This window comes from Mercenaria mercenaria, chromosome 4 (genome assembly GCF_021730395.1).
Source record: "Mercenaria mercenaria strain notata chromosome 4, MADL_Memer_1, whole genome shotgun sequence".
NCBI classification, from domain to species: Eukaryota; Metazoa; Mollusca; class Bivalvia; order Venerida; family Veneridae; genus Mercenaria; species Mercenaria mercenaria.
The window spans coordinates 51,542,173-51,569,901 of record NC_069364.1 but is presented as its reverse complement, the minus strand read 5'-3'; the positions used below and the strand labels follow the sequence as shown (position 1 = coordinate 51,569,901).

Below are 27,729 nucleotides of genomic sequence, written 5' to 3'. Positions count from 1 at the left end.
TGTGTTTTTGTATTATTTCCGTACAGCCCGATCCTATGTGAATTCCTATACCATTGTCATTCCGTTCATCAATCAAACATTTTCTAACATTTACCAGTTTATTAAAGGGCTTAACAAGATTTGCATGCCGGGACTCATTTTTTAAAATTTTTCCGAATGTAATTACACGCATGCGCACTTAGAAAATATATTATTGATATATTCTAGAGTCATAGTCTCATATGGTTTCACGATAACAGTGTGTTGATGAAGAAGTGGTGTGGTGTGGTATTTCTCCGGTTAATTAAAAATATTGGTACCTAAAATTAAAATGACAGTAAGTTAATATATAGTGTCAGGGACAGTCAGAATAGGGACTGTAATGGCAGTTGATGTAAAAGATGGAAAGAAAAATCTAAAACAGAATAGCCAAAATATGATATCTGTGAACCTTTTGCACCAGTAATGTCCAAACTAAAGTCTGAAAGCTGACACAACTCTGGTAGTGGATCTAAATTTTTAAGAAGGATTTACGGACGATAGAAATCATAGAACAGGTGTTTATCAAACATTTTGTCAAAGTACCATTAATAAGAATATCAGCCTCATTAGATGTACCAGCAAGCGGCAAAGATGAACTAGGACTAACACTGTGATGACACTGACCTTCAATTTGCCCTACGATGAAGGTCCTTTGGAGTTTAAATCCAGCTAGTAAATATTCTTTTCCTTTCGAGTATTACTGCTTCAAGCTGGTATATTTAGATTCTTTTGAAAGTCGCCTGAATTTTTGCCTCTCTCATATTTGTATTTATCAAGGTTTTGTTTTATGCCTTTACAGGAAATTGTTATTGCATTCATGTTGTCATGTATTCATGCATCTTTCCAAATCATATTTAAGTATTTCGACGCTGTATTTATTGAATTGCACTTGGAAAATATATTCTCGATGGCTTTTTTTTCTATGTGATAATTTCATTTATCAAGGTTTTGTTTGTGTGCCTTTACAGGCCAAAACGTCCCATCCCAGAGAGAAAGAGAACACAATACACAAGTTTACCTATGTGGTGTTACATTTTAATGCTCCCGGTGTCGAAGACCAGGCAAACATAAATAAATTATACTATTTGTATTTGAACTGTTCCTCTATCCGTTCGTCTTATTTTCTTGTGTTCTCCTCTCTTGCCTCAATTTCCAGCAAATTGCAATAACTTCCAGCAAATTGCAGTACGAACTGGGTATTCATGTTCAGGAAGTGGACAGGCGCATGTTATTGGGACTATAATTTCCCTTTTTTACCCAATCATGCGGCTGAAACAATACGTCATGGTAGCCACTGCTTAGAACATAATTGTGTACTCAATTCCTAAAGTGTCTATCCGATTCAAATGAAACTTTGTATACATTATTAACAGGAGATAAACATGAAAATTGAATGAATTTTCATGGCCTATGTTTTTTTCATGGGTTTTGATGCTTTTTGAACTTTGAAATATTACAACTTTATCTGTACTTCGTGTATCCAACTTTTTCTACAGTTTCAATCCATTTAAAATGGAATAAGAAATACAAAGTCATCATCATGGACATTTGCAGATTCCATGTCCGAATATTTTTACGTGTGGCATTTTTGAACTCTGAAACATTACGACTACAGCAGAACATTGTGCCCTCAAGTACTATTACAGTTTCCACCAAATTCAATTTAATCTTTGTATACATAATCAATCTGAAGGGGAATTGCGCGTATTGTCTTCATATTCATGTCCGGCATTTGTTTTTTCTGGGCATGGCCTTATTTAGATTTTTAACTACATCTGTACAGTCTGTATTCAACGCATACAATTTCTGTCCCTCCAGTTTAAATTAAAATATCTTGAAAACATCATGAACATCAACTGGACATGTGCACTTCTTAGGAGAAAAATCTTTACATGCATAGAACCTTTAATCATTGGAGCGTATTCTCATACTGAATATGCACTATCTGAGTATTTTCTGTCGGTTTTCTATGAAACTTTATTCATTACTTCGCGCGAGTAGTGCGTTGGACCGCCATGTTTCTCCATGCGTGGGAGCAGGGACTGGCCAGGGAGGCGCTACAGAATGCAAGTTATGTTTAAATTCGGATCTGTTAAAGAATATTAATCAATAACTAATTCAATATGTTTCCGCATTATTCTGAGGCTACTTAAGAGGTAAAAGAGATTTATTGTTCGACCGACAATTGCCTTCACTTTTTTTCAAAAAGAAATATGGTTCGTTTTTTTTTTATAAACACCTTGTCGTTTTATGAATAAATGTAGGATATTTTATTTATTTCGTGGTTGTTTTGTTTGGCTACCTTGGTAGAACTATCATTTCTCTGAATATAAACTAATTGTCATCCTCGCATGAATTAGTCTACTCAAATATTTCATTTAACGTATATGAATATACAGATGTATATAATGATGTTATTTTGCAGCCATGTGGTCCAACTTTAGAAAGAAATTAAAGAACAAGTAAAAGATGTATATCTTGAAGTGTGTAAATTTCTAAATTGTTTCAATAGAAATGCATAAATGAAAGCTGTATTGGGCAACCACACTTAGTCTATCAGTATGTTGCCGTTTAAAAACAAATTGAAATTAGAACAAAAGCTAACTGGCTGCTTTTAACAGGCAAATGACTGCTTTATCCATGCCGCTATGTTAGGCCAGGTCCATTATATTAAATTTCCGTTTTACTGAGAAGTTGAAAAACAAACAAGCGAAGGTGTGTCGAGAATGTTATCATTTGTATTCAACCAATTTGATAATGATAATGTTGAATGAAGCAATATAAGATTCTTTTTATTAGCTGTTGACTCTTTTCTGCTGAAGCTTTGAACACTCTTTACATCTAACAGACAAAATCAGTACAACCATCATCTTAAATACTAGAAGCGACGCCTATGTGTATTACCCAGACTATGACATGACAATATTTCACCCCCACATCGCCAAACATATGCTTCATTTTGTATCCAAATGTATCTGAGAACCATCTTAATTGACATGAAATCACATGTTTTCTCTGATTCATGCATTAGCTTTAACTAATAACAGCAATTACAATGTCAACATTACTTCTTTCTGAACACGGACTTAGTAGTGATACATGAACACAAAGATGTTAAGTATGCATCAACATACCTAGCGCAACAGGTTATACTGTCTAACAATACAGCTCAGAGCACCGGCATATCCCTTAAAAATAGTATCAATTCCATTCGAAAACATTTGGAATTTTTGATCCACCAAACAAAACGTACAGTTTTAAGCAGCTGTTAAATGACTTTCAACCCAGATATTTACAGGAAGTAACAGTGAAAACATTACCGGCCTGTGCGCTGAAAATAAATCTGTTTTAAATGCATTTTAGGAATATGCAAATTTCTACTCGTGTTGATCGTAAGATGAATTGAGTGCAAGCAGATTTAAAATAGGGGACCTCTACCTTCCTATTTGTATTTAAATGCAAAATTCCTACAATAAGCTTTAATGACAACTGCAATAAAATTCGATTCCTCAAGTCATAGGCTGAGCACTATGATAACAAATACAAAATATTATTACGATAAAAACATGTAAATTTTGAAACTGAGGAAAGTTTGTGAATCAAGTGCCTTGAGAAATAGCAATTCAGTCAGTACGTAAATAAAATAACTAAGGTAGTTCTGCAAGTTCTGATCAAATATTTTTTTCTACAATATGGAATTTTATTAAGCCCTGATTTTTCAAAACTTTAGAATAAACCTCGACAATTCGGCAAATCAAACAGATAGGGTCATGCATTTGATACTTTGTCAGACTGAATCGAAAAAAATGGACGTCACACTAGTTTTCATAATGGGTAGCTATTTGAAAATCACTACTTTAATAATAACATTTTCGCTAAAAGAATTTTTTCTACAATGTAGATTTTTAAACTCACATTCATACAGAAGCACATAATCTATATTATGGTGAAATAAGATGTAGAGGTCCGTGTGCCTGTTCTTTAGTTAGGCTACTTGCCCATGATTAAAGAGATTCGCACACTACATGCTGACTTTAAGATATGCTTATGGACTATTTTAAGTGTCAATCGTTTTAATGTCATATTTTATCTTTAGTCACTAGTTGCCATTAATTCGTAAAAAATTTTTTTTATCTACGTGTATCAAGTCCAGGTTATATTCTACGTTATTTTGAAAATGACTTTACGTTATTACATCCAGTTTATCAAATGTGCAGAACTACCTTCTAATACTTCTATTCTGTACCCTTTTGCATTACATATATCATTATGACAGTGAAATATAGCGGGTAATTTCATAGTGAAAAACATCATTTTTTTTCACTGGTACGAAATGCAAGATGGGTAAAGTTTTGTTGAAACCGCTGAAAATAAATGAAATAGAACTAGTGTTTCTTCTAATGAAGATATTTTTCACTTGTGAGTTCCAGGTCTTACATGTATGCAACTGATGTTAAAAGATATTTCGAAACTAAAATCCTCTATGTCAGTAGGCCAAGCATTTAAAACTATGCTATGTTGTCCGGACACACGTGCTAAACTAAAATGAAATTTGTTTCAGGATATATAGCTTGTCCCTTAGAAACAAAACCGTCAATACATACACGTTTTAATGCTATTTGTAATAGGCTGCCGTTATATGCTTCTTTTTGCCAGAGACGTAAATTCAAGATAAAGATTGTGATATGGCTATGAACACGGTATGTGTTGTAATAGATTATATTTGAACTAAAGTGCAGATAATACTTGGTGGTACTCGTTTCACATATTTGTATCGTTCAGGTGTAATATGGATAAAATTACAAACTATTGAAACTGATAAAGATGATAAAGCACTTATGTTTCTCGTGTTAGCCACTGCTGATAAGCTTATCGTATGCATAAACTTAATAAAAACCTCACTTATATTCAATAGCTGTGTGCACGCACTCGTTATAGAATAGATAGAATGGGGATGGACGCTAGTAAAAATTTGGACGTTAGCTTGGACTGGACCTTTGGGAGAGAAAACGACATGAAAAAGGTCAAACAATTATTACAGGAATATAAAACGGTAGGGATATAAGGGATGTGGAAAATTGGAAAGTCAAGTTTTCTTGTAGAATTGTATAAGGATATGAAGGAAAGTGGATCTATTTGCCTAATGAAAGATTTTGAAACAGAAGATATTACATCGTCGTTCGTTCATTTTAAATGGTTCAATGATCTGTTACGCTATTCTGACATGCATTCGGAGTATACTGGATTCACCAGTAAATTTCCATGTGAAAATGTCGTTTGTGGTAAATGCAATCATTGTTTTCACAATATATCTGGAAAACAGGAGAAAAACTGTTTAGTTGAGGCATGAATGAAACAATAGCAAGTCTAAAACTCTGTAGTAAGCAAATAATTATCTTCTAAAAGGACTGCCTTTTATATTTTATTCATGAACTGAACGAAAAGTGTCCAAAGATTGAACTTGTATTTTGTTCAAGCAAAGAAACACATTGTTGTCATAAATCATATGGAAGATTTGTTCTCGGTGCTCTTGATGAACGTTCTATTCTCAACTTAATTTACCTGACAACTGAAAGTTCAGATGACGCATCAACCACGGAGTATGACGGAGATATAACAAAAAATGAGGCTTATCAGAAGAGCAGTGGAAAAAAAGAAACCTTAGAGAACTGTTTTAAACGAGAAAACAAATATTTTAATTTAGAAAACAAAGTTTACATGGAAAAAATTGCAACTTTATGTGAAGGTCATCCTTTAGCTGCAATCATATGCGGTATGTCAAAATATCTGTATTATATCTAGTGATGACATATCTTTTAAAAAACTGCATTTTTGTTAAGATTCACATGTGAAAATATTTTTTTTTAATTATTCATCAATGCGGTATTGCTGCCTTATTTTTTTTAATTGACAAATGAAGAGGTTTATAGATTTAGCTGAACAAATGTGATAGTTTAACAGATGTGTATCATAGACCAAATATACTTCTTTAGGTTCGCTGCTTACGGAGGATGAAGGGATCTTAACTCCTGCAGAATTAATAGAGATTCTCACAGAATCCAGGGAGGAAGTTTTAGGTCCAGATCATTGTCCATCAGAGGGCAGATTAGGTACGAAACATTGGTACAACTTTTACTGTTTATGAAAGTGAACAAGAGGAGAATAACTGTGTTTGCAAGTTAACACCAATTGAGTTTATATGAAAATTTTTAAATTTAGCTTTATTTTACATTTCAGATATTTATGATACACCACTGCAAAAATTAAAGTCCATTTATCGTGTATTAGTCAATGAGAAAAGAATTGCGTTAGAAGGTTAGAACAGAAATCTATTTTGAAAGCTGAAGAATTAATATTTATTTGCAGCGACCATCAAACTATGTCTTACTAAGCTAAATGGAAACAATCCAGAAATTAAATAACAAGAAAATACTGTCGTAGTTTTAGAATCGCCTTTGACAGTTTCTACAGGAAAATACTTGACAGTTATAACAAAAAGTCCATCAACAGATAAGATGTTGTTTCACGAACACAAGGGTCCGTAGTATCGTTTTAAGTCTGATTAACGGACATAGTTTCAAGTTCACAGTATGATCACGGAGTGTCAGTTTTGAAAATTCTAGTGTTTCCTTATTTGTCTTCAATTATATGGAAAAAACCACTGACAAAAAAGACAGCCATATTAATGAAGAAAACATAGAATACCAATACAAAAAGATAAAAATGCATTTATAAAGCAACAGTTATAAAATTAGAACAACAAGTATTGGCTTAATTTGTTTTAGTCTTATTCAAATCCTCCACTACCAACGTGCTTCTGGTGCGTCGTGCATTAAGAATGATAGTTCTGGGACTGGTCAACCAAGTGTCTGTATAATATGACTGGATGGGTGTCATGCCACGTGTTTACGGCCCGCCCCCGATCACCGAAAACACACACACACACACACACGCACGCTCGCACGCACGCACACACACACACACACAAACCAAATAGAAATGGTTTTCATACATTTTAGATAATCATGTCGATTCAAGTGTACTTTAATATTGCTGAGACGAGTAATAAGGTAAAAACACATGTTCGCTTGCAATGATGAACAATAGGTGGAATAAGATATGGAATGTTGTCTTGCCGATCTAAAAAAATATGTAAACAAACACTATATCTCTACACATTGACTATTTATTTGTTTATTCTGCCGTCACCCAAGTTCAATAGGTAATAGATTTTTGGATTAAAGTTGAATCATTCTGCATAGACAAACGGGTATTTCGTACAAATACGAACTAAGCTTTGTGTTGGTTTTTCAGATATTTTATATTGTTGTTTCTGACATTTTTATTTTAGATCACCAATGTTGTAAAACTGTATATATCGTTAAACCTTTAGTGCATTGCTTATGTTAGCTTACTTCTTGTAGAACACTTACATGCCATATCATGATCGAAACCTGAGTCAGTGGCATATAAGATCAAAGTGAAATTCAAATATTTACATTTTCTATGTAGTTTGTTAGGAAAGAAAAACAAAAGTTTCTGTTCATATCTGTAAACGACATTGTTGTAATCGTATCAAAGAAGGCCCTTACCGCGAGATGGCACGCCAAAAAGCATACGAAAATGGCGTCTGTCTAAAAATAGCAACAACAATTTCCAAATATCACAATTGACTGTTCTATCTAAATATTGTTAAGATCAATAGCCTGGCATTTAGTTTGATTTTCTGATACTCATTGAAAGAAAATAACTATTTTTATAGCAGACTGCTTTAAATATGACTGAATGTTATTTATGGTGCGTTCTGACGAGAATAAATCATATTGAGACTTCTTGAAAAAATTCAAGAATCGCAATGTTTCTGGTGGTCATATAGTACGTTCACTTATGAACCGATTGTTAAAACAACATAATTTAACTGATTAAAGGTGCTTTATGACTTATTTGAATGTTAAATAAAGCATGTGTATTCATGATGGTAATGTTAAGATAGTGTTGCATTTAGTTGGCATTCAGTATTGTTATTGTTGGTATTAACGTTGCACCAGCACAAGTATAGGTCATATCACGACTTTCAACTTTCTGTGATAGAGGAAGACCCCAGGTGGCTCCCTGTGAATTATTTTATCACGGGTGGGAATCTGGGTAGAACCACCGACCTCCCGTAAGCCAGCTGGATGTCTTCCTCACTTGAGGCTCGAACCAACGTTAGTGAGGGCAAGTGATCGGAAGTCAGCGACATAAATCACTCGGCCACGAAGGTAACTGTTATGTACTGGTGTTGGTGGTGAACATTACTTTCTTCCTGCACCTCGCCGTCCATGAGCGGTATCCCACTGTGTTGGTTTGTTACTTATGTCTGTTTGTTATGCTTTGTCTGTGAGTGTGCGCGCGCATTGCACCTTTTTTTCACACACACACATGCACACACGCACACGCGCACGCACTGTGCGGGTCTACAGTTTAGAGTCTAGGGAGACTGTGTTTTCTCTGTTGAATATTCATTCTTGCTTTTTTTCAAACTTGCCAGAACTCCCCCGCCCATTTATCTTCCCGATGCCCATTTTTTACATCTTGAATATAAATAAGATGTACTGTTTACTGTGTTCTGTGCTTCCGAAACATCTATCCATATCTTTTAATCTGTTTATATTATCTATTCCTTTAGGCTGATGGAGCCGACTCAATATCTGTACAGTAGAATTCCGCATAGGCTGATGCTAAAGGGCGTGAAGGGTGTAGCACTATTCATTACCTCTTATGAACATACTCTGTCAAAACGAGTCTACTATTATTTGCTTGGTTGTATTCTATGCCTCCAAAGAATCTTCTTAAATATTTTTAATAAGAGAGGAATGATTAGACACAGTTTTCAGTCTCAAGGTCAGCGTGGTTTCACCTTAATGATATACTGGCCATAAGCAATATACAAATGTAGATCGTCTATGGGCAATATGCGACTAAACTGCTACATTTGTATACACAAGTATTCAATAGCTAGTGTTTAGAAACCAATTTCAGTCCAAAATAAGCTTGATAAGGCCTTCAAAATTATTCTTTAACGGTTTCATTGATTGCTGGATCAAGTGAATGCGCTTTGCCTAAATGCCGCCTTATGCCTATTTAGGGAAATTATACAGGTACAAAATGCAAAATTATGGAAGTTGGATAAGTGCATTAGTAAAAAAAAAAAAAAAGCAGAAATTGTCTTGATTTTTCAAAATGCTAAGACTTCAAAAAATCTCGCAGTTCAATATAGAAAGATAGTGAAATAAACTTGAACGAATTGAAGTGATAAAAATGTCTCCACTGTACATATAACTTAGCCCAAATACAGTATCAAATCTGTGCAAATGTAAATGATCTTTTTTTTTAAACAAAAAACTTGTAGTTTTTCTTAAGTTAAGGAAGTTCTGCACGTTTGGATCGAATTTTTTTCCACAATGTAGAATTTGATTAAACTCTGACGTTTTAAAACTTCAGAATATACCTAGAAAATTAAGCAAATGAAAAGGAAAGGGTCGTGTGCTTGAGTTTTTTGCTAGACTGATCTGAAAAGTTTGGACCTCAAAATATTTTCGCAAATAGAATTTTTTTTACAAAGTAGATTTTGATGAATCTTCTTACAGTTGTAAATAAACAGATGGTCTATAATGTGGTGAAATAAAATGTATAGGTCCTTCTGCTCACTTTTGAGATATTTGACCATGATTAAAGTGAACAGAATATTTCACACTAATATTAAGACATTATTTTAAACTATTTTACGTGTGATATGTTTTATTTCATATTTTGACTTTAGATACATAGTAACAGTAAATTTACTCGCAAGTTGTCATTAATGTTTAAAATTAATTTGATTTCCGTACGCCGAATCCAGGCTTTATTCTACTTTTACCTAGCCTGGGAATCCAGTCTGACAGTTTCTAACTTTTTTTTCTACCTGCAAATTGACAGCCTGGGGAAACCTGTTTTCCGACCGCAGCGTCACCTATATTACACCCGAAATATGCGGGTGTTTAATAAAGAACGATAACTTCTGAAAGCAATAATCCATGGTTAAAAATAGAAACGGAATTCTCACGGAAAAAACAGATCGGAATCGTGTATTTCCGAAGGTTTCCGAACATTTCCGGGCCATAGTCAAATACCAGTTTGTACCTCCCTTAGCTTTTCCAGCAAGTTGTAACAACTTTTAAATATGTCAGTATAAACTTAACTTTGCGTCATAGCTATCAAGATGTTATTTTAATGCAGACCTAGTGATCTACGAAAATTGTCGAAATTTCGGCAGCATTGCCTCGTTTTCGATTCAAACAAGCGCAAATATCACATGTTAATTAGGCTAATTATAGAAAATCGATAATCAGTAGTTACATGGAAACTCCTTCAGATTTCCCCAGACGTTGATAATATCAGAAACTCGATGAATGCCAATTAACACTAATTAGCGCAAATAAAGTGATATCTTTAATGCATGAATATAAGGTATGATTTCTTCTGACAAAGCACAAATATTATCAACGGCTTCCCAGGCTAACTTTTACCGAATAAATTACATTACGACATCACTTCTAGATCTGGTTTATCAAATGTGCAGAACTACCTTAATCTTAAACTATTTGAAAACTAACTTTTCTTTAATCCAAAACCTATGTTCTTCTTTATAAAGACGCTTAAAAGGAAAACAGTTCGGATCATGTATTGATGCTGAATTTGTTCTTCTCTTTCATTCAATGTAAGTTTCACTCTCCCTTTACTATGTTTGAGGTTAGGTACCAACCATATCCTAATCGGCCGTCCCTGAGCGGTACCTCGCAGTTTTGTTTTGTCCTTCTTTTTCTGTTTGTTTTGTTTGCCTATGAATGTGTGCATGCATGAAATATATATCAATATTGGACAAGTATATAATTGTACATTTCCGTTTGGGGAAATATGTGGACAGACAATGGGGTCTGTGACAACGTTATTGGACAAGTATATATTTTTACATTTCCGTTTGAGGAAATTGGTGGACAGACAATGGGGTCTGTGACAACGTTACCGGACAAGTATATATTTGTACATTTCCGTTTGGGGAAATATGTGAACAGACAATGGGGTATGTGATAACGTTATTGGACAAGTATATATTTGTACATTTCTGTTTGGGGATATATGTGGACAGACAATGGGGTATGTGATAACGTTATTGGACAAGTATATATTTGTACATTTCCGTTTGGGGAAATATGTGGACTGACAATGGGGTCTGTGATAACGTTATTGGATGTTGTCCAAAAACAATAAACAAATCATAACGTAAATATATTAGAGATAGCAAATAATGTATTTGGTCAGCTATATTTCATAAAATAAATAACAATATCCTAAATCATAAGTAAGACATAAGAAAGGACTGATATAAACAACAACAGAAAGAAGTAAGGAGACTTTATTATTTCTGCAACCTACATGAGCAATATTCAGTGTATTTTCACAAGCGGAAAAAATGAGAACAAAATTGTAATGGTTTGCATAGCAGAACTGTTTGCATTATAGAAAAATGTTCTTTTGAAGATTGACACTATCTTTTAGAGAATGACTGCAAACTGGGTTTGTTTCCTTTATATTCAATTTTATTTCAAATTACAGATTTGGCTATTTAAATTGCAAACTCAAAACGATTATAGTGGGCATTTGACATTTTGCACCTGGTTTATCGTATGTAAGAAACTGTTCAAATAAGCACTGGTTACCGAGTTTGCACAACTACGTTTGCTCGTGGTTTTATTCGACACTATGAAAACTCTTGTTTGCTTATAAATGTATTTAAGTAAATCGAAAGTGTAGGTTTTCGGTTTATGACCTGAACAACTTATGCAGTTTAAGTTTACTACAAAATAACTATGCAGATAGCAAATAACGTCGATAAACAACACATGAATTGAGGAAGCGAGGCTTGATAAAGGAACATGTATTAGCAAAGGAAAATAACTGACATTTTATAAAATTAAATTGAGATTCCTTAGTATACTTCTAGTTCTAGTCAAATCCGTATTTTGAAATACTTTTAGCAAAGTTCTTGTCGCGCAATAGGTCCATTTGATTAAAGCATGTATTTATGCAGTTTCGTGACAACAGTATTATGACTAAGAGGCAAAAACTATTTTTACTCAAATTGCAAAAGTGACATAAACCTACAAGCATATAACATGTAAATGATACATTGTTTCATCATGGGAAACATTTGTGTGCAGTATTAATATAATCCATCAATGCACATAAAAGTTATGGAGTGGAAACACATTTTTACTTGATCTTCAATAGTGACTTTGAGCTTTGACCAACAACCAAGGATTATGTGCGCGACAAATAGTTTGATCATGGGAGTTATGTAGTAATGTAGTCCATCAATGCATATAAAAGTTATGGAGCGGAAACTATTTTTATTTGACCTTCAATTGTGGTCTTTACCTATGACCTACAAGCATAAGTCATATACGTGCATTATCTACATATTAATCTCTTTGCACACACCAAGTTTTATGAACCTAGCTTGAATACTTTTCGAGTTATTGCAAGATCCAAATTTACAGACGAACAGACGGATGAAAGGCATTCCTATAGTCCCATCCGGTGAACTAGTCGGGGCTAAAAATTTTAATTAGAGAAAAAAAAAACATGAAGTTTGAAGAAAGAAAGAAACTTAAGAAAAAAGTGTATATTAACACATTCGTTATGTTTGTAAATAACTTCGATAGAGACAGTAGTGCTTTAACAATATACTAGTACAAATGTCGGGATACCATACTAGTATGGTATTTACACCGTTGTTTTTATGTTTTATACCAAGGTAATGCATGTACTAGTTATGTTACAGCAATATACATTACCAGGATATCACATACTAAAATATGACAAAAGTCAGTAATATGGGTAATATTTGAAAAACGCATAAAACACAAAATCAAGTACAACTCAACATTGTTTACAATCAATGTTTTTCGTTTGAATGTACGTAAATATATAAAATAGAAAAAAAGTAAGTAAAAATAAGAAGGGATATCAACTTTCAATGTTGGCATGTGTGTGTGTACGTGCGTGCGTACGTGTGTGCGTGCGTTTCTATTAAGATAAAAATAAAGAAAATATAAATGTTTTCAAAGAATATCTTTTTCTTTCTAAAATGGTGTACTAGATCAAAAACAAATATGAACAATTACTTCATATAGATCATGCAAACAAAAAATTAACAGATTCATGTACATTAACAATATTATGCATTAGTTTAAAATAGTGCTTACTTTTATAATTATATTTATTGAAAAACTATTTTTAACAATCGGCTATTATTTAATGACATTTAATTATGAATGTAGCTCTGCATACAAAAAAAATTTATATATTTTATTTAGAGCAGTTGAATACATTTGGAAATGACATTTTACATCAGAAGTAAATATCTAAATAAACAATATGTTAGAGAAAGATGGGCATTGGATATCTTTAGGTTACAACACACTAAATAGCTGTTCTTCTTTATTCTAAATAAAATTAACATATTTCCAATGGCTGCAACACACATTAGGACTCATTTTAAATGTCTGTAACTTACATTTTTTCAGTGCAGAATAAAAACCAAAAGAAAAGTGTTGACACTAGAACTTTCAAAGCTGTGGCAAAAGACCTGGACAAGTACTTTGTACCGAACTATCTAGGGGTAACCCATCTCAACAGAGAAGCCGCCGAGGAGCATATGACTGCATATGCGTCTTTCATTTATAAAAATCATCTCTGTTTGCTATGGGACATATTATTATTACATAGAAAAGAGCAGCAGCTACTCTTTAGGGCGAAAGACCTACTCGGGGCAGAAACATAGACCACTGCTCAAGTTCATGAGTATTGTCTTCAAAGACGGATATGTCCTTGATTCTGTTAGACCATACCATGCTGACGGGAAGAACAATGATGCTGGCATCACCAAACACATTTTGTTTCTTCACAGTGACATAATAGAATGGTTTCGTAATGGTGATGTCTGTATCCTAGACCGATCGATATTTTCTTGACGTCTTCGAAGACCTTGGTCTAGCACCCAAGATGCCATCTTTCCTGAAAGCTGGTATGGCTCAGCACACCATACAGGAAGCAAACCAATCCCGTTTAGTGACGAAGATAAGGTGGGCGGTTGAGGCCTATCATGGTCTGATGGAAAAATGGAAACTTTTCGATCAGGTTCCCCACCATGATCTGATTGACATGATTGGATGTCTCAACCGCGTACTTACAGCGGCTATTAAAGACGCTCGCTACAGTTTCGTATTTTTTTCCCAAGAATAGATTTTGATGAAATGTTCTGTATTAAAAGATCATGATATGATATATTGAAAAATGGAATAAAATACTTGGTCACCAGCTTTGTTTCAATTTTATTTGCCCCTAGATATGATGCTATTTTTAACATTTTTCAAAATTTCTATACTACTTAAATATATTTCAGTAAAATACAATAGCCAGCATAAATTTGATATCTGTGCATTTTTATAACGGAAAACAGTATATCTATCTGAAGCATGCTTAGTTAAATCAAAGCAAATGATTTTGTAAAGAAAGGAATACTTGATAGGCACCCAAGAGCTAATTTTGCATATTCTTGTCAATTTTAAGTTGGTACTTCTGCTATTTTATCGAGTTTCACATAACAGAATTAAATCAAACTCTGCACATACCTTTGGTTATGGCTACCTAATCTAAAACAAAAAGAAAATTGATAGGTCACCATATTAGATTTCGCTTAAATCAAAATACAACGAGGTGAGGTGTGGCGGGCATTTATACAACGCAGGTTGGTACGAAATACGTAATCAATTTTGTTTCAAACAAGGGTATATATATTCAGCCAATCTCTTGACAGTATTCTGTATTTATCCACAGCTTAAGGCAGAGATATTTAACAAGAGGATCAAATGGCCCAAGGTCGCACACCTTAGAAACATTTGGAATAAACTTGCTGAAAGTGTGATTGTAGAAAGATTTTTTCTGGATTTCTATAGGAAGAAATCATTTCATCATTTCGGCTGCCGCATCCTTTACCTTTAACATATTGATCTTACAAGCAAAAGGTGTTATCCACTCCATTTAGCCAATCATCCCACTAAGTTCGAAAAGTACAGGTTAAAGGCTTCTCGACAAATGCCACGGAAACTCGTTCAGTGTTTGAGCAAATGACTGAGAGATATATCATATTATTAAACGGCAGAGTTCTTAATAAGCGGATTTTAACGTGTTTCTGAAGTATTTCGATGTCATAGAACGGTGTAAGTTTCCGCCTTTCTCCGCACAAAACCTATAGTTTACGAATACGGATGAACGGTATAAGTACGGTACGGGATTAGAAACGGCTGTGACTCAATGCAGAGTTGGAGCGCCGGTATAAATTACAGACTCGAGTATATGCCGGATTGAAGCAATTTGAACTAAAAGTACTTTAAATGTATACATTTTGTAACCATGGTAATACTAACCCTAAACTCTAAGTCAGTATATCATACATAGTATACACTTAATGCGTGCGAACATGCAATAATGTGCACATTTTTGCCGTACGCAACATTAGATAATCACGTTCGGGCATGCGCAGAAGACCGCTCCAACTCTGCAATAAGCTACATCGATTAGAAACAACCAAATTGGCACGGCGTTGGGGGTAAATATTGACCCGTCCGGAAAAACTATCGAGAGCGCCTTTATCAAGTTCCGCCTACCTCTTGTACGGACTGACGAGCATGACAAGGAATTGGCCCGAGAAATGTTGATGAAGGCTGAGTCCACCAGGAATGCCCTGATATCCGGAGTTGAGAAAGGACAACTGTCGAGCAGCGGCAGATGGACTTCCATACAAGCATGGAACACAGGAGCACATGCGTGCAGAAGGAGAATATGAAAAAGATGTTCACGCCCAAGCACCAGGCTTACTTCGCTGTATAATACAGTGCAGGCATATAAATGCCAAGAAGTACTTTTGCTGGGAGTACACCCATGACAACATCAGTGCTTGTTACTGCCAATGTATAGCCGGTGCCAACACTGTTGGCTGTTGTAACCATGTTGCTTCTGTTGTATGGTATCTCAGCTACGCCACAAAGGTCCAGCATTCTCCAGGTCACTTGCAGGCGGAAAAGAGCCACTTGTGATGAATGCGGCCGACGCGTAATATAACTTGGGGTACTTATGAGGTTACAGTCTTTAAAATCTAAAGGCAAATATCCACAGAAAACGAAACCTGGACCAAAAAATAAAACAAACAAAAAAACCCTAAAAAAAGAACAAAAACAAATAAAAACAAACAAACAAACAAAAAAGAAAACAAAACTTCCTCGATACTGGTGACGTGCACGTCGTTTGGAAGGCATGTAGTCGGTTGGTATGCGAGTGATGTAGCTTTAATGTGTTATTGTTCTCCTCTCAGACCAATCGGCTACAACCGACAACCAGAACTTATGTATTCTCAGATAGCTTTTATGAAGTGACAAACCACTGAAATATCTTTATCATACATGAACCTATATATATATTAGGCTTCTGTTTATAATGTGTGAAACATTCAAACAATGTACTTAAACTTAAGTATGGTTTTCTTTACAAGGACCATATCCAAAAAAACTATTAATGATTCCTGATCAGCATTTTAAGACAAGTAAGCTTCAATGTCAACAGAATTTTATATGACATATATTACAGTACATAACTAAGCAAAAAGTAAAAGAAATCAACATTTTTGCATTGAATTGTATCTGTCTTTCATTTAAATGACCACAGAGTATCCTTACATCACACACATATAGTAAAATGCATCCCAGTTTAGTGAGACAATCGTGTATTTTATTGTATGGTTGAAAATAGAACATGTGGAGTAATGTTCTGAAATATGTTTAGTATCAGTGACCTTGACCTCAGTCCTGTACTTTTAACCTTATCAAAGATGAGACGTCCTTCAATTGTACCTTCAGAAAGTTTATGTTTTTCCTTCACTGATATATTCTTTATTCAAGTACAGTGCCGTCTTTGTCAAGCTGTGTTTTGGTTTCAGTTGCCAGTTTCAGTACTTCTTTGAAAACAGCTACAAGTAGAAAGTTCAAATTTTACTATGAAATTTATTTCAAGTTCCTAATAGCATATGCTATATGTAAATCGTAGTTACATTTAAGTGACTTGGGAATTCAATTTCATATATTACATGTTTGATTTAATCTGATGAGAAAAAAAAAACACTTCAGTTTACCAAGAAGAAGGGCATCTGTAGCTGGTTCTACAGCATCTTCATGAACGTAATTTCTGACCGGGTATACATGTTTCCTCCTGACTCCAAACCTTTCTCCAATATTCACCATGCATTCCGTCAGTCGCTGGTTACTGTATGGGTTCTGACAGCCTGCTCTTAGTTCTGTGCTAAGTAAATCGATCTTTGTAACCACAGCAATGAATGGTATATCTGCAAACATTATTCGAACAATGAATTGGAATATGTTTATTTCATTTTATAAATGATGGCTAATACACAGAAGACATGACTCTGTGGTGGCCTACAGTGTTACAACAGTAAATACTAACAAGAGCTCGTAGAACACGAAATGCCTACACCCCCCCCCCCCTCCCCCTTGATGCATTCAGTAATTACACAAGGAAAAGAAATCATTTGGTCACTGTACACAAAAGTTATATTGTTCTGGGTCACTGTGACCTTAACCTTTGACCTATTGACCTCAAAATCAATAGTTGTCAGCTGCTGGTCATAATTAACCTCCCTATCAACTTTCACCATCATAGGCCCAAGCATTCTCAAGTTTTCGTCCGGAAAAAGGTTAAACTGTTCTGGGTCACTGTGACCTTGACCTCCTCTGGTCTCAAAATCAATAGGGGTCATCTGCTGGTCATGACCAACTTCCCTATCAACTTTCATCATCCTAGGCCCAAGTGTTCTTGAGTTGTCGTCTGGAAACCGTTTAACTGTTCTGGTTCACTGTGACATTGACCTTTGATCTACTGACCTCAAAATCAATAGAGGGCATCTGCTGATCATGATCAACTTTCCTATCAGGTTTTGTGATCCTAGACCCAAGCGTTCTCAAGTTAATGTCAAGAAACGGTTTAACTGTTCCGGGTCACTGTGACCTTGACCTTTGACCTACTGACCTCAAAATCAATAGAGGTCATCTGCCGGTCATGACAAACTTCCCTATCAACTTTCGTGATCCTAGACCTAAGCGTTGTTGAGTTATCATCCAGAAATCATTTGACTGTTCCGGGTCACTGTGACCTTGTTCTTTGGCCTACTGATCTCAAAATCAATAGGGGTCATCAGCTGGTTTGTCAACCTCCCTATCAACTTTAATGGTCCTAGGCCCAAGCGTTCTTGCGTTACCATCCGGAAACGGATTGGTCCACATACCGACCAACCGACCGACCGACATCATATACCCCTCCTTCTTCGAAGAGTGGGGAGTGGGGGTGGGGGGGGGGGGGGTGAAGAGACATAAATATGCATAAATTGAAGAATTATATACTGAATATATATAGCTTCAGTATTTTTTACATTAAACCATTAAAGATATTTTGCTGTATGTGTACTTACATTTGATGTTTTGAATGCATGTACACGTTTATGCGTAGGTTTACGCGTACATTATCATAAATGGCAGTACAGGTGCAGAAATCCAGAGGTATTTAGTTTCTAGGTGTTGAGCATGACAATAAATATTAACACGTAAGCATTCATTTACATTGAACTTTAAAATCGAATTTGTAACTCCCTTCACGCCCCTAGCACATACCTAAATGGAACTTTATTTATTAACCGTAACGTTGAATGGACTTCATGATGCAAAAGTAAATATAATGACAACACGGAATCCAAATATGGAGCGATATCATACGGTTCGTTAGAATGCTGTTATGAAGGGTTATCAAATATATAAGCGGATTAAGGAGTCATGCATTTGAATTCATAAATAATTCCTTCTAAGCATAGTCGGCAACTCAGCAGAAGAAGTCATGTTATTGAGTCACTGATAAATCACTCCGCTAGAACCGACCCAAATCGAATTCTGTTATACGGTAACACTGAACGAACTCTTTGATCAAAAGGATAAAAAATAATAACAGCGCTTAGTACAAGTTCAATAAAGACTGCTGTCGTGAAAATATAAAATAAATTACTTTTAATTACTTGCTTATAAGCTTTTTTTCTTATAGTAACGTATGAGTAAGTGCATTCATTCAAAATTAATGTAACAAGAATGACGGCATGTACAGGACGAGTCTCAGAGTAATACTACTTCTGGAAGTACAAAACAAGTTTTTAGCATTGGTGAGAACACCTGAAACTCCTGTCCGGCAGGCAAGAATATGTTGCTGTATACCAAATACCAAAAAGCTAATTTGTGCTGAGTTATAAAGTTGATTTGTTTTTTATAAAAAAAAAAATCTGTTCAGAAGATTTAGATTTTCGAAAAGGCAAAAAACAATTTTAAGGGAGAAGTTATCTGTACATTGGGTCAGGGGTAAGGTATAATGGTAAAACTTATAAAAAAGCTATCAAAGTTAACTATAGCTTGTATGTATTCAAATGTAGATGATTTGTAGCATTTGAGATACTTTCTAAGGAATTCCAAAATATCTACATAAGTATGCCCCATGCCTTCAAAAAACAGAAACTCGGAGCCAGTCATGAATTTGGCAAATATATTAAAAATTGTACAAAGAGAAAAGTTATAATTATCTAGTCGGTAGGCCGGCTAAATGGAAAACGTACAAAACGACATCAGATCATTGACAGTGACGGATGTTTGAAACATTTCTTGACATATACGTCGGTAAGAAAGTTAATAGAACTCCTAGAATTAAATATCTTTACAGTGACAGTAATTTTAACACAGAACAAAATGTTCAAGGAAAAGTAAGTAGTTTTAATTGCTACTGCCGGTGACAAGTATTGTATTGAAATTGTATTGATTAGACTGTTAACATAATGGTGTTTAAACACAAGTTGTTCGTTTTCATCACCTTTGCGATTTTCGTAATCAAATGTTTCAAATCTGTTGAGCTTCACAAAAACAAGCAAGTGTCTGTATGTCTCCATATGTTCGAATTAATTAAATGTTAATCCCAATAATTCCTCATAAGCTCTTAAAAACAGTCACCCTATTGAACAACCAGCTGTAAAGGTTAAAAAAATAACGTGTTTTAAATACCGTTTTGATGTAACAAACTCTTCAATTCCTGAATGCAATTCATTTCCCATTCTGGCACGTCATTGCCCTTGTGGTCTGATGCATCAAAGAAAAAACAAACGCAATGGATTCTATCCTTGGTTTGGGGTTTCTGGACGTAAAGCGAGTTCTCGTCGGTAATCCCAGAGAGGATCTATAAACACGTGTGCGGAAGAAAACATGTAAGTTTTGTACTGTAATCGAACGTTTATGTCATTTTTTCTCACTCCTACATTACTTCAGTTATTCCATTTCTAAATTTCACCAAGCAACACCGACTTATTTTTACTGACACTATCCTGTAACTTGGTAGGGATTAAGCGTGCAAAATTACCTAGTTAAAATTACTCAGTGGTGTTTTTGTAATTGACCATTCATAGGCGGTCCCTTACTATCGGCTTGTTTTTATCGTTTCATCTCATTTGTCTGTACGTTTAACTTTGTATGCTATTTTTGTGTACATGTTAATGATGCTTATATTTGACATACACTGCTTTATGTCAGAGTTTTGAGAATGCTGCGTTCTTTTCTTCTGGAAATTCATCATTGTATTTCATATAAATTGCAAAATTATTCTTACGCTATGACGACTCGGGACATGTCCGTTGATGACACTCATTATTTGATCTATCTGTACACCATTTTTCTCGTGCATTCCAGGCATATCGCATAGGTACACATGTGTCCTTTCTATCATATTTTCAGGAATTTTCAGCTGGTACGGATAATACTGCAAATACAGTAAATATCTATATTACGATGCAATGCCGTCTGAACTCTTCAATGTACATTGGAAGATGGTTTGAAATAACAGTCATGTAATATCAATCGATGCTTTATAAAGCAGTGTTTTCGTTTTTAGTTTGCTGGGTTTCTAATATTAAAAGTGTAGAATTTTACCTGGCCTTCTATAAGTTTTCGGCATTTAGACTGATTGAGAGACGTCAAATGCAGACGCGGCATATTTAATAGTTCCAATATATATAATTTTTGGCTGCCGCATTACTTGCGTAGTCGAATTGAATCGGATTATTATAGCATCAGTTATATCCTTCCCAATGGTAAATCTGTTGCTTTATGACCATAATCTTGTTTTCTCGCTTACGTGGAAATAGCCAAAAGAAGTGCCAACTCTGTATGGGAGATAAATTTGAATAATGCTGAATTTATTCATCATAACGCAAATGATTTAAGCTATTCGTTACTTAGTATTTGGTTATATAAAATAATGAGGATTAATAGCGAAAAGGATGAAAGTGATTTTGATATCGTGAAATCAAATAATTTATAAAGGATACAATATGAACGTTTCTAGTTTGAGTTAATTGCACCAGCTCGTAACCTGAGCTTTTGTGTTTTGGAAAGAAGGGTTTGGTTCAAACGCGTTTAGGGCATGGCAACCTTGCACTTCCTATTTTCAACAAGTTAAACAAGAATATGTAAATAAAATCACTCCCCGCTGAGAAAGGCACTAACATTAGTGAAAAAATACCAGATCATATCAAGTAAAACATAAGATTAGGGTCAATCTAAGGTATAATTACATCAAGGTAGTCAACAACTTGTTTGAAGTCAGAAAACCAAGAGCCTAACTATTAAGGGTTTGATTAAGCAAGACAAAATTCCAGAAATGTTTGAAACATCTAATGTACGTGCGTCAAGACTGACATCCGTCACTGTCAATGAGCTTGCCCTTTAGACTGAAATGTCTACTGCGCTGTATCCACTGACAAATCTCATTTAAATTTTTAATAAATAGGGCGAGGAGTATCATTCAGAATTTATAATTTATAACTAATAAAATCGTCTTTGTCAGCTGATTCTTATAAAACTTAATTAACCAATGATAAATGTTTAAAAAATATTATGAAAGAGGTAAAACTGATTTATTCAACCAATAATGTTTTTTGGCAGAAGTAGATAATTAATATGCCTTATTCAATTTACATTTGGCTGCCATGACAAAGTTTGACGCGGCGGAACAATCATCTGTTTTGAAAGTCCATAAATTGGTGGAACCACACAAAGGCGTGGAAAACAGTCCGCCTATCGACCCCGTAAAAGCCAAGAAACTGGTCACTCGGTATTCCGTTTCTGAGGGTAGTGATAGCAGTGATTCCAATAGTGTGAATTTGCAATTCGCAAATATTGATCTTAGACAAACTGAAGAATTGATGATGAATGAAAGTAAAGAAACTCCCGAAACCAGAAGTGAACAGACCTCAGATGATGATTACTCGATCTGTCCACTTCCGTATACATGTCTTCCAGGATTCTCAGAGGCGCGGACAGCACCCTATCATAACCAGAATGCTGGAAATGTTGATGAAGAGCCTCCATCTAGCTACAAATCAACTGTTTTGGGTAATTATCTGCCCAACCGTTCTACTGAAACTAGTAAACAATTCGTTAATAGCACATTACCACCTGATAATTCTGTTTCATTTGTAATGTTAAACATTCGATCTCCTTCATTACCATCTGTCAGCAGTGCATCGTATGGTTCACAAATTATGAAACAAAATACAAGAGCGGATACTCAGTTGATGTGTAGTCGACAGGCGAAATATGACAATCAATATTTACGTAGAGCTAGATCATATCCAACTTGTTATCATTCCGAGAGCAATGTATCTAAGCAGCCAGTGGCTAAACCGAGGAGAGAAATAGTCACATCAGTGGGTGATTCTTTGAAAGGCCCTACGGCAATGAATTGTATTCCACCAAGGCCGGAAATAGTAATGCGACAGTCGGATAAGGCTGATGCAAGTCGTAGTCCTCATGAACATGTACATACAGACACGAGCAAGCCTCAAAATCTGCAGATAGCTGAACTGAAGGAACCAATTTCTGGCATGCATTTTATCGATCAGGGTTTTCTACGCGGGAACCAGAGGACATTTTGTACAAGAATTTGCATAGTAACAATCTGCATGTCAGGCAGGAAAATTTCAGCCATGTCTAACTGTTTCATCAGTCAAAATAGATTATCTGTATAACCAAGTTGCCCAGACTGGAGAGATGCCAAAACATCAAGGCCGACCATTTGGAAGTAGTTTATTAATTAATCACAATGTACATGAATCAAACCCAGAAAGACGATCTCCTATGGCTGTAATCTGTCCAATGCCTAAACGCCGATCTCCTCCCAATGTCGACAAAACAGTTGCCGAACGAACGACATATCTCAAACCCGGGGCCGTCTGAACCATCCGATATGATTAAGACATACATGTTTGTGAAAGGAAAATGTCTACATAAAGGAAGACGATGCCAATGGTAAACTTCATATTTGTGTAGGCAAAAACGTTTCAAGAGAAAACGTTGTTGTTCTTTCAACACTATGTTTGAATAACACTCATAAGTCTTATTTATATCTTGCTAAAGGTGAAATTAAAGCAAATATATCGGAACATTTTGAATAGATGTACATGGATACTTTTGTAAAAATATGGCAGCTATTACTAAATTTACTCACTGCCGTAATTAGGTGTTATTTATATATATTTGTGTGTAAATGCGTGTTATAATTAATTCGAGCACGACGTAGAGGTTATACGCTGAAGACCTAGTAAATTATTTTACGAGACGTATCACCAATTCGGAGTATAGAAATATATCAAAGTAAGATTCTGCTATTTTGCATTTTGATATTTATACCCATTTTATGTAAACAAGTGGACGAAATAGAGAATCTTTTTTTGTTGCGTATGTATGGTACCAAATATAGCAGGTCAACGTAAGGCAACGTAACAATATTTCAATGGTATTAAAACTTGGGAAATAATACGTCCTGTGAAAGAGAAAGAATTTAGGAATGCGCAGACTATTCTGTGTGTCTAATTATTGATTCAGACTTTGTCTATTACGTGCAACACCATTCTGATATATGGCGCAAAATGATATATCGACGTGGCGTCAGTACCACCGTGTTTTAATGACAGTGTACATGACTATTGCCATTTCCACCCATTTACTTTTAATGATAGCTTACCATGAGTTATTTATAAAGTATGACATGTTTGTTTCTTTTCTGTTATATGTATTTATTTTTCAAGTTAGTCTGTTGAGTTTATTCGTTTTATACCCCAATACGAATGCTGTGAATGAATGGAACTTAGATCTATTGTATATACAACTTTGCTAAACTTCTCATACTTATTTTAATGTATTCAAAATATGTATAGTTGTTATTGGTATGAATGCGTTTCATAATAACGTCATAAAGTATTGAATTTATTTTGCCAAAAATAATCAGAAATCGTAATTAAACATTCAGTTAGTTTTAGAATTTTAATGTTTTTTTATTTTAAGTTATTAGAAGCGTAATAGAGTACCTCCTTTTTCAAGAATATTCAATTCCTACCATAAACCTTCTTTTACTCGGGGTGTGTATGGGGAGTGGGGAAGCATAGGTTCAAGCCCTACTGGGACCAATTTTATTTCCTTATTTTCCTTTTTTCTAGTCAGTTTTTACTTTTTTCAAGACTTATAATTGATTTATTGTACCAAAATGGAAAATAAAACTGATAAGCGATTTCTTGCTGTTCAAAGTAAATTTACTACTAAATAGAAGAGGTAGAGTTACACATCTTGAAAAATATTGAGTTACATGCGGTAAAAAAATCTCTATTTTGCTTTCACTCTTTAGATTACATATCGTGGAAGAAATTTAGACAGTTTCTACGTCTGCCCTAAGGCTATTTTTAAATAAAGTTAGCAACATTCAAAACAGAAACACCTTATTTTTTTCAATGTTGAAGTTAGAATTCTGTCTCATTAAATCCGTTTACTTGAGGCACCCTAGAAAAAATGACATTTTTTTGTGTTTTATAATTGTTTACCAATAGTTTGATGTTTATTTTATTAAAATTAATGTTAAAATGAGTTCCCTGCAAACGTTTTGGATAGTGGCCATCACTTTGAAATTTGTCTCTACTTGAGCTTAAGGAGATACCATAAGTTATACAAAATTTATAAAAAACGGCAAGGCAAAAGTTGTTTAAAAGTTGCAAAACTGCGAAACACGGCCACCTTTAAGAATAGACCAAGCAAATGCCATTTTGTAAATATTACTATTAGGCATCGTATACCTTAAGTATTACCAAAGATTTAGAGTACGTTTGTTTCAGTGTGTGTCCGAAATTACTTTAACCGAGAAGAGACCAGATGTAATATTTTGATGAGTGGCACAACGGAGCTCAATCTAGTATTTGATTAATTTCATTCGTGTATTTTGCTTGATACAATCATCAGGAAAAAGTGACATGGAATGAAAAGATTATTACCTTTAATTTTCCACAATTAATTTTTCAACCTTTTTGAGAAAATTGAATAAATGCTCGACAGAGCTCGACAATGCACACAAACCATGCCACTAGGTCAAAGGTCAAGGACACACCTTGAGGTCAATCGTCAATTAATTTCATGCCCACTCCACTTTGAAGATTTTCATACAACTAGAATGAATTATTTACGTCATAAAGACGACGTTCAGAGAAACATCCAATATCACTAGGTCTAAGGTTATGGCCGCACTTTTAGGTCAAGGGTATGATAACTTAAACTCATGTCAGCTTTATATCTTCTAAACCACTTGGAAGAGGAAGATTTTCATAAAATTAGTATTCATTATTTACCCCAATAAAGACCACAAGCAGAGCATATGACTCGAGTCACAACGTCCAAGGTCAGGGTCACATTTTGAGGCAACAAATCTAAAGGCTTACATTCGCGCCCATTCCATGTCTCCTAAACTACCAAAATAAACTTCGTAAAATAAATATCGATAGTTAAACTCAGGAGCATAATTTTTACAAAACACAATCTAGATTTATGTAACTTAATGGTTAGTTGTGACAACCTGATACGCGCTAAATAATTGTTCTTGCATTTCAGTTTGACGAAGATGTTTTAAAGCCTATATTTTCGGTATTAAGGAATCTTTATGTAGCAAATATTTTATTTATAAAGTACTTAAAATATTTGTTCATTAACTCTTTTCTTTGAAAAATACTACAGTTTCTGTTTTGTAGTTACTGTGTGTTGACAATTTATAAAGTATTATATTTACTCGCTCACTGTCTTTTCACTCGCTTCTTTTAACTACTTTAACTTTTAAACTTTCACACGAGTCTTTGTGGTGGAGGATGAACACTGTCTGAGATGTATAGTTTGCATAGGTAAAGGAACAATATGGGGAAAATCATGTAAAATTCGTATTACTTCATCTAATTGAAATAACAGATTTCGATAAAATGGGAAGAGAGACACTTCAATTTCTTACATTCTTAAATGTTCATTATATTTCTGCTCTTTTCTCCACCAAAATTAATAAATATATATTTCGATTACACAGGCAAACAGTGACTGTAATTTAAAATTTGTTAACGAAATTATGTACAAATGAACAACAAAAGGAAATATCCACATAGCTCATTGTAGCACCTTGATGACTTTGCAGCATTTAAACTAGCAGCAACATCTATACTCACACATTTAAAGAGGTAGATATTGCAATATTAACTATTTTCACTGTTCATAAAATACACGTTGAGTAACCGTTAAACATGAAAATAGAATAAAAGAATTAATTTAAGGTACAAGAGTAATCCGTAGTTTTGCCTATTACCTCAGTTACACAAACGGCGCAGATAGCTACGTCTAGCCACGGATAGAAACTTTGAAACCAGTATTGATCCGTACTTGACCCGTACGGATTGGTACGGATTGATACGGACTAGTACTTAAGGTACGGCTCAGGTACGTATTGATACGGATTTCTACGCTTCTATTCGTGGCTAGACGTAGCTATCCGCGCCGTATGTGTGACTAGGGTATCAATGTTACTGTGGTGGGCAGTGTTGCATTTTCCATTACCGCTCATGAACAGACTCAATCAAACAGTGTCTGCAATTTTCAATGTTTGCCTTGTTCGCGGTGCATCCGAGAGATCTACTTTCCAAATGTTTTAAACAGCTTGCTATAAAACTTTCAACAATATTTTTGTCTATTATGTCATTAATTACTTATGATATTTTTTTCTGGTTATTTTGTTACGAGTATATTAATAAATTTGTAAAAGAGAAAGCAGCAATCAGACTCAATTCAAACATTTGCGCGTCATATATTCCTCCAACTTTGTGACCTGTGCACATCTTTTAAAGTAAAATAAAGTTTTAATATTACTAACATTATAATTTATGTCTTGCACGTGCTTGAAAGCAGGTACCATAAAAATGTTTGTGTTTTTTACCCGCATTGTGCTGCACAAGTTCTTAAAGAGTGATAATTCGCCATTCCAGCTTCTTAAGTACGTGAACGAATCACACAGTATGGAGGTAGGAAAGGGTGATTTGCCAATTTTCATTAAGAAAAAAGTAGATACACAGACGTATGGATTTCACAGAAGAATTTACTCAATACTTCAATCATTTGTTTTTCTTAAATTGTCTTT

General features: G+C 34.7%; 1 protein-coding gene across 1 annotated transcript in view; it reads right to left on the bottom strand.

Moving 5' to 3' along the window:
- Positions 1–11,439: 11,439 nt before the first annotated feature.
- LOC123551683 (uncharacterized) overlaps positions 11,440–27,729 on the bottom strand; it is a 74,334-nt gene continuing 58,044 nt past the window's right edge. Inside the window, exons 9-12 of the mRNA XM_053541144.1 lie at positions 20,854–21,003; positions 20,256–20,427; positions 17,288–17,497; positions 11,440–17,125 (exon numbers count right to left, since the gene is read on the bottom strand). Of these exons, the coding sequence (XP_053397119.1) occupies positions 17,049–17,125; positions 17,288–17,497; positions 20,256–20,427; positions 20,854–21,003 (609 nt within the window). The 3' untranslated portion in view covers positions 11,440–17,048. The remainder of the gene's footprint in view (positions 17,126–17,287; positions 17,498–20,255; positions 20,428–20,853; positions 21,004–27,729) is intronic.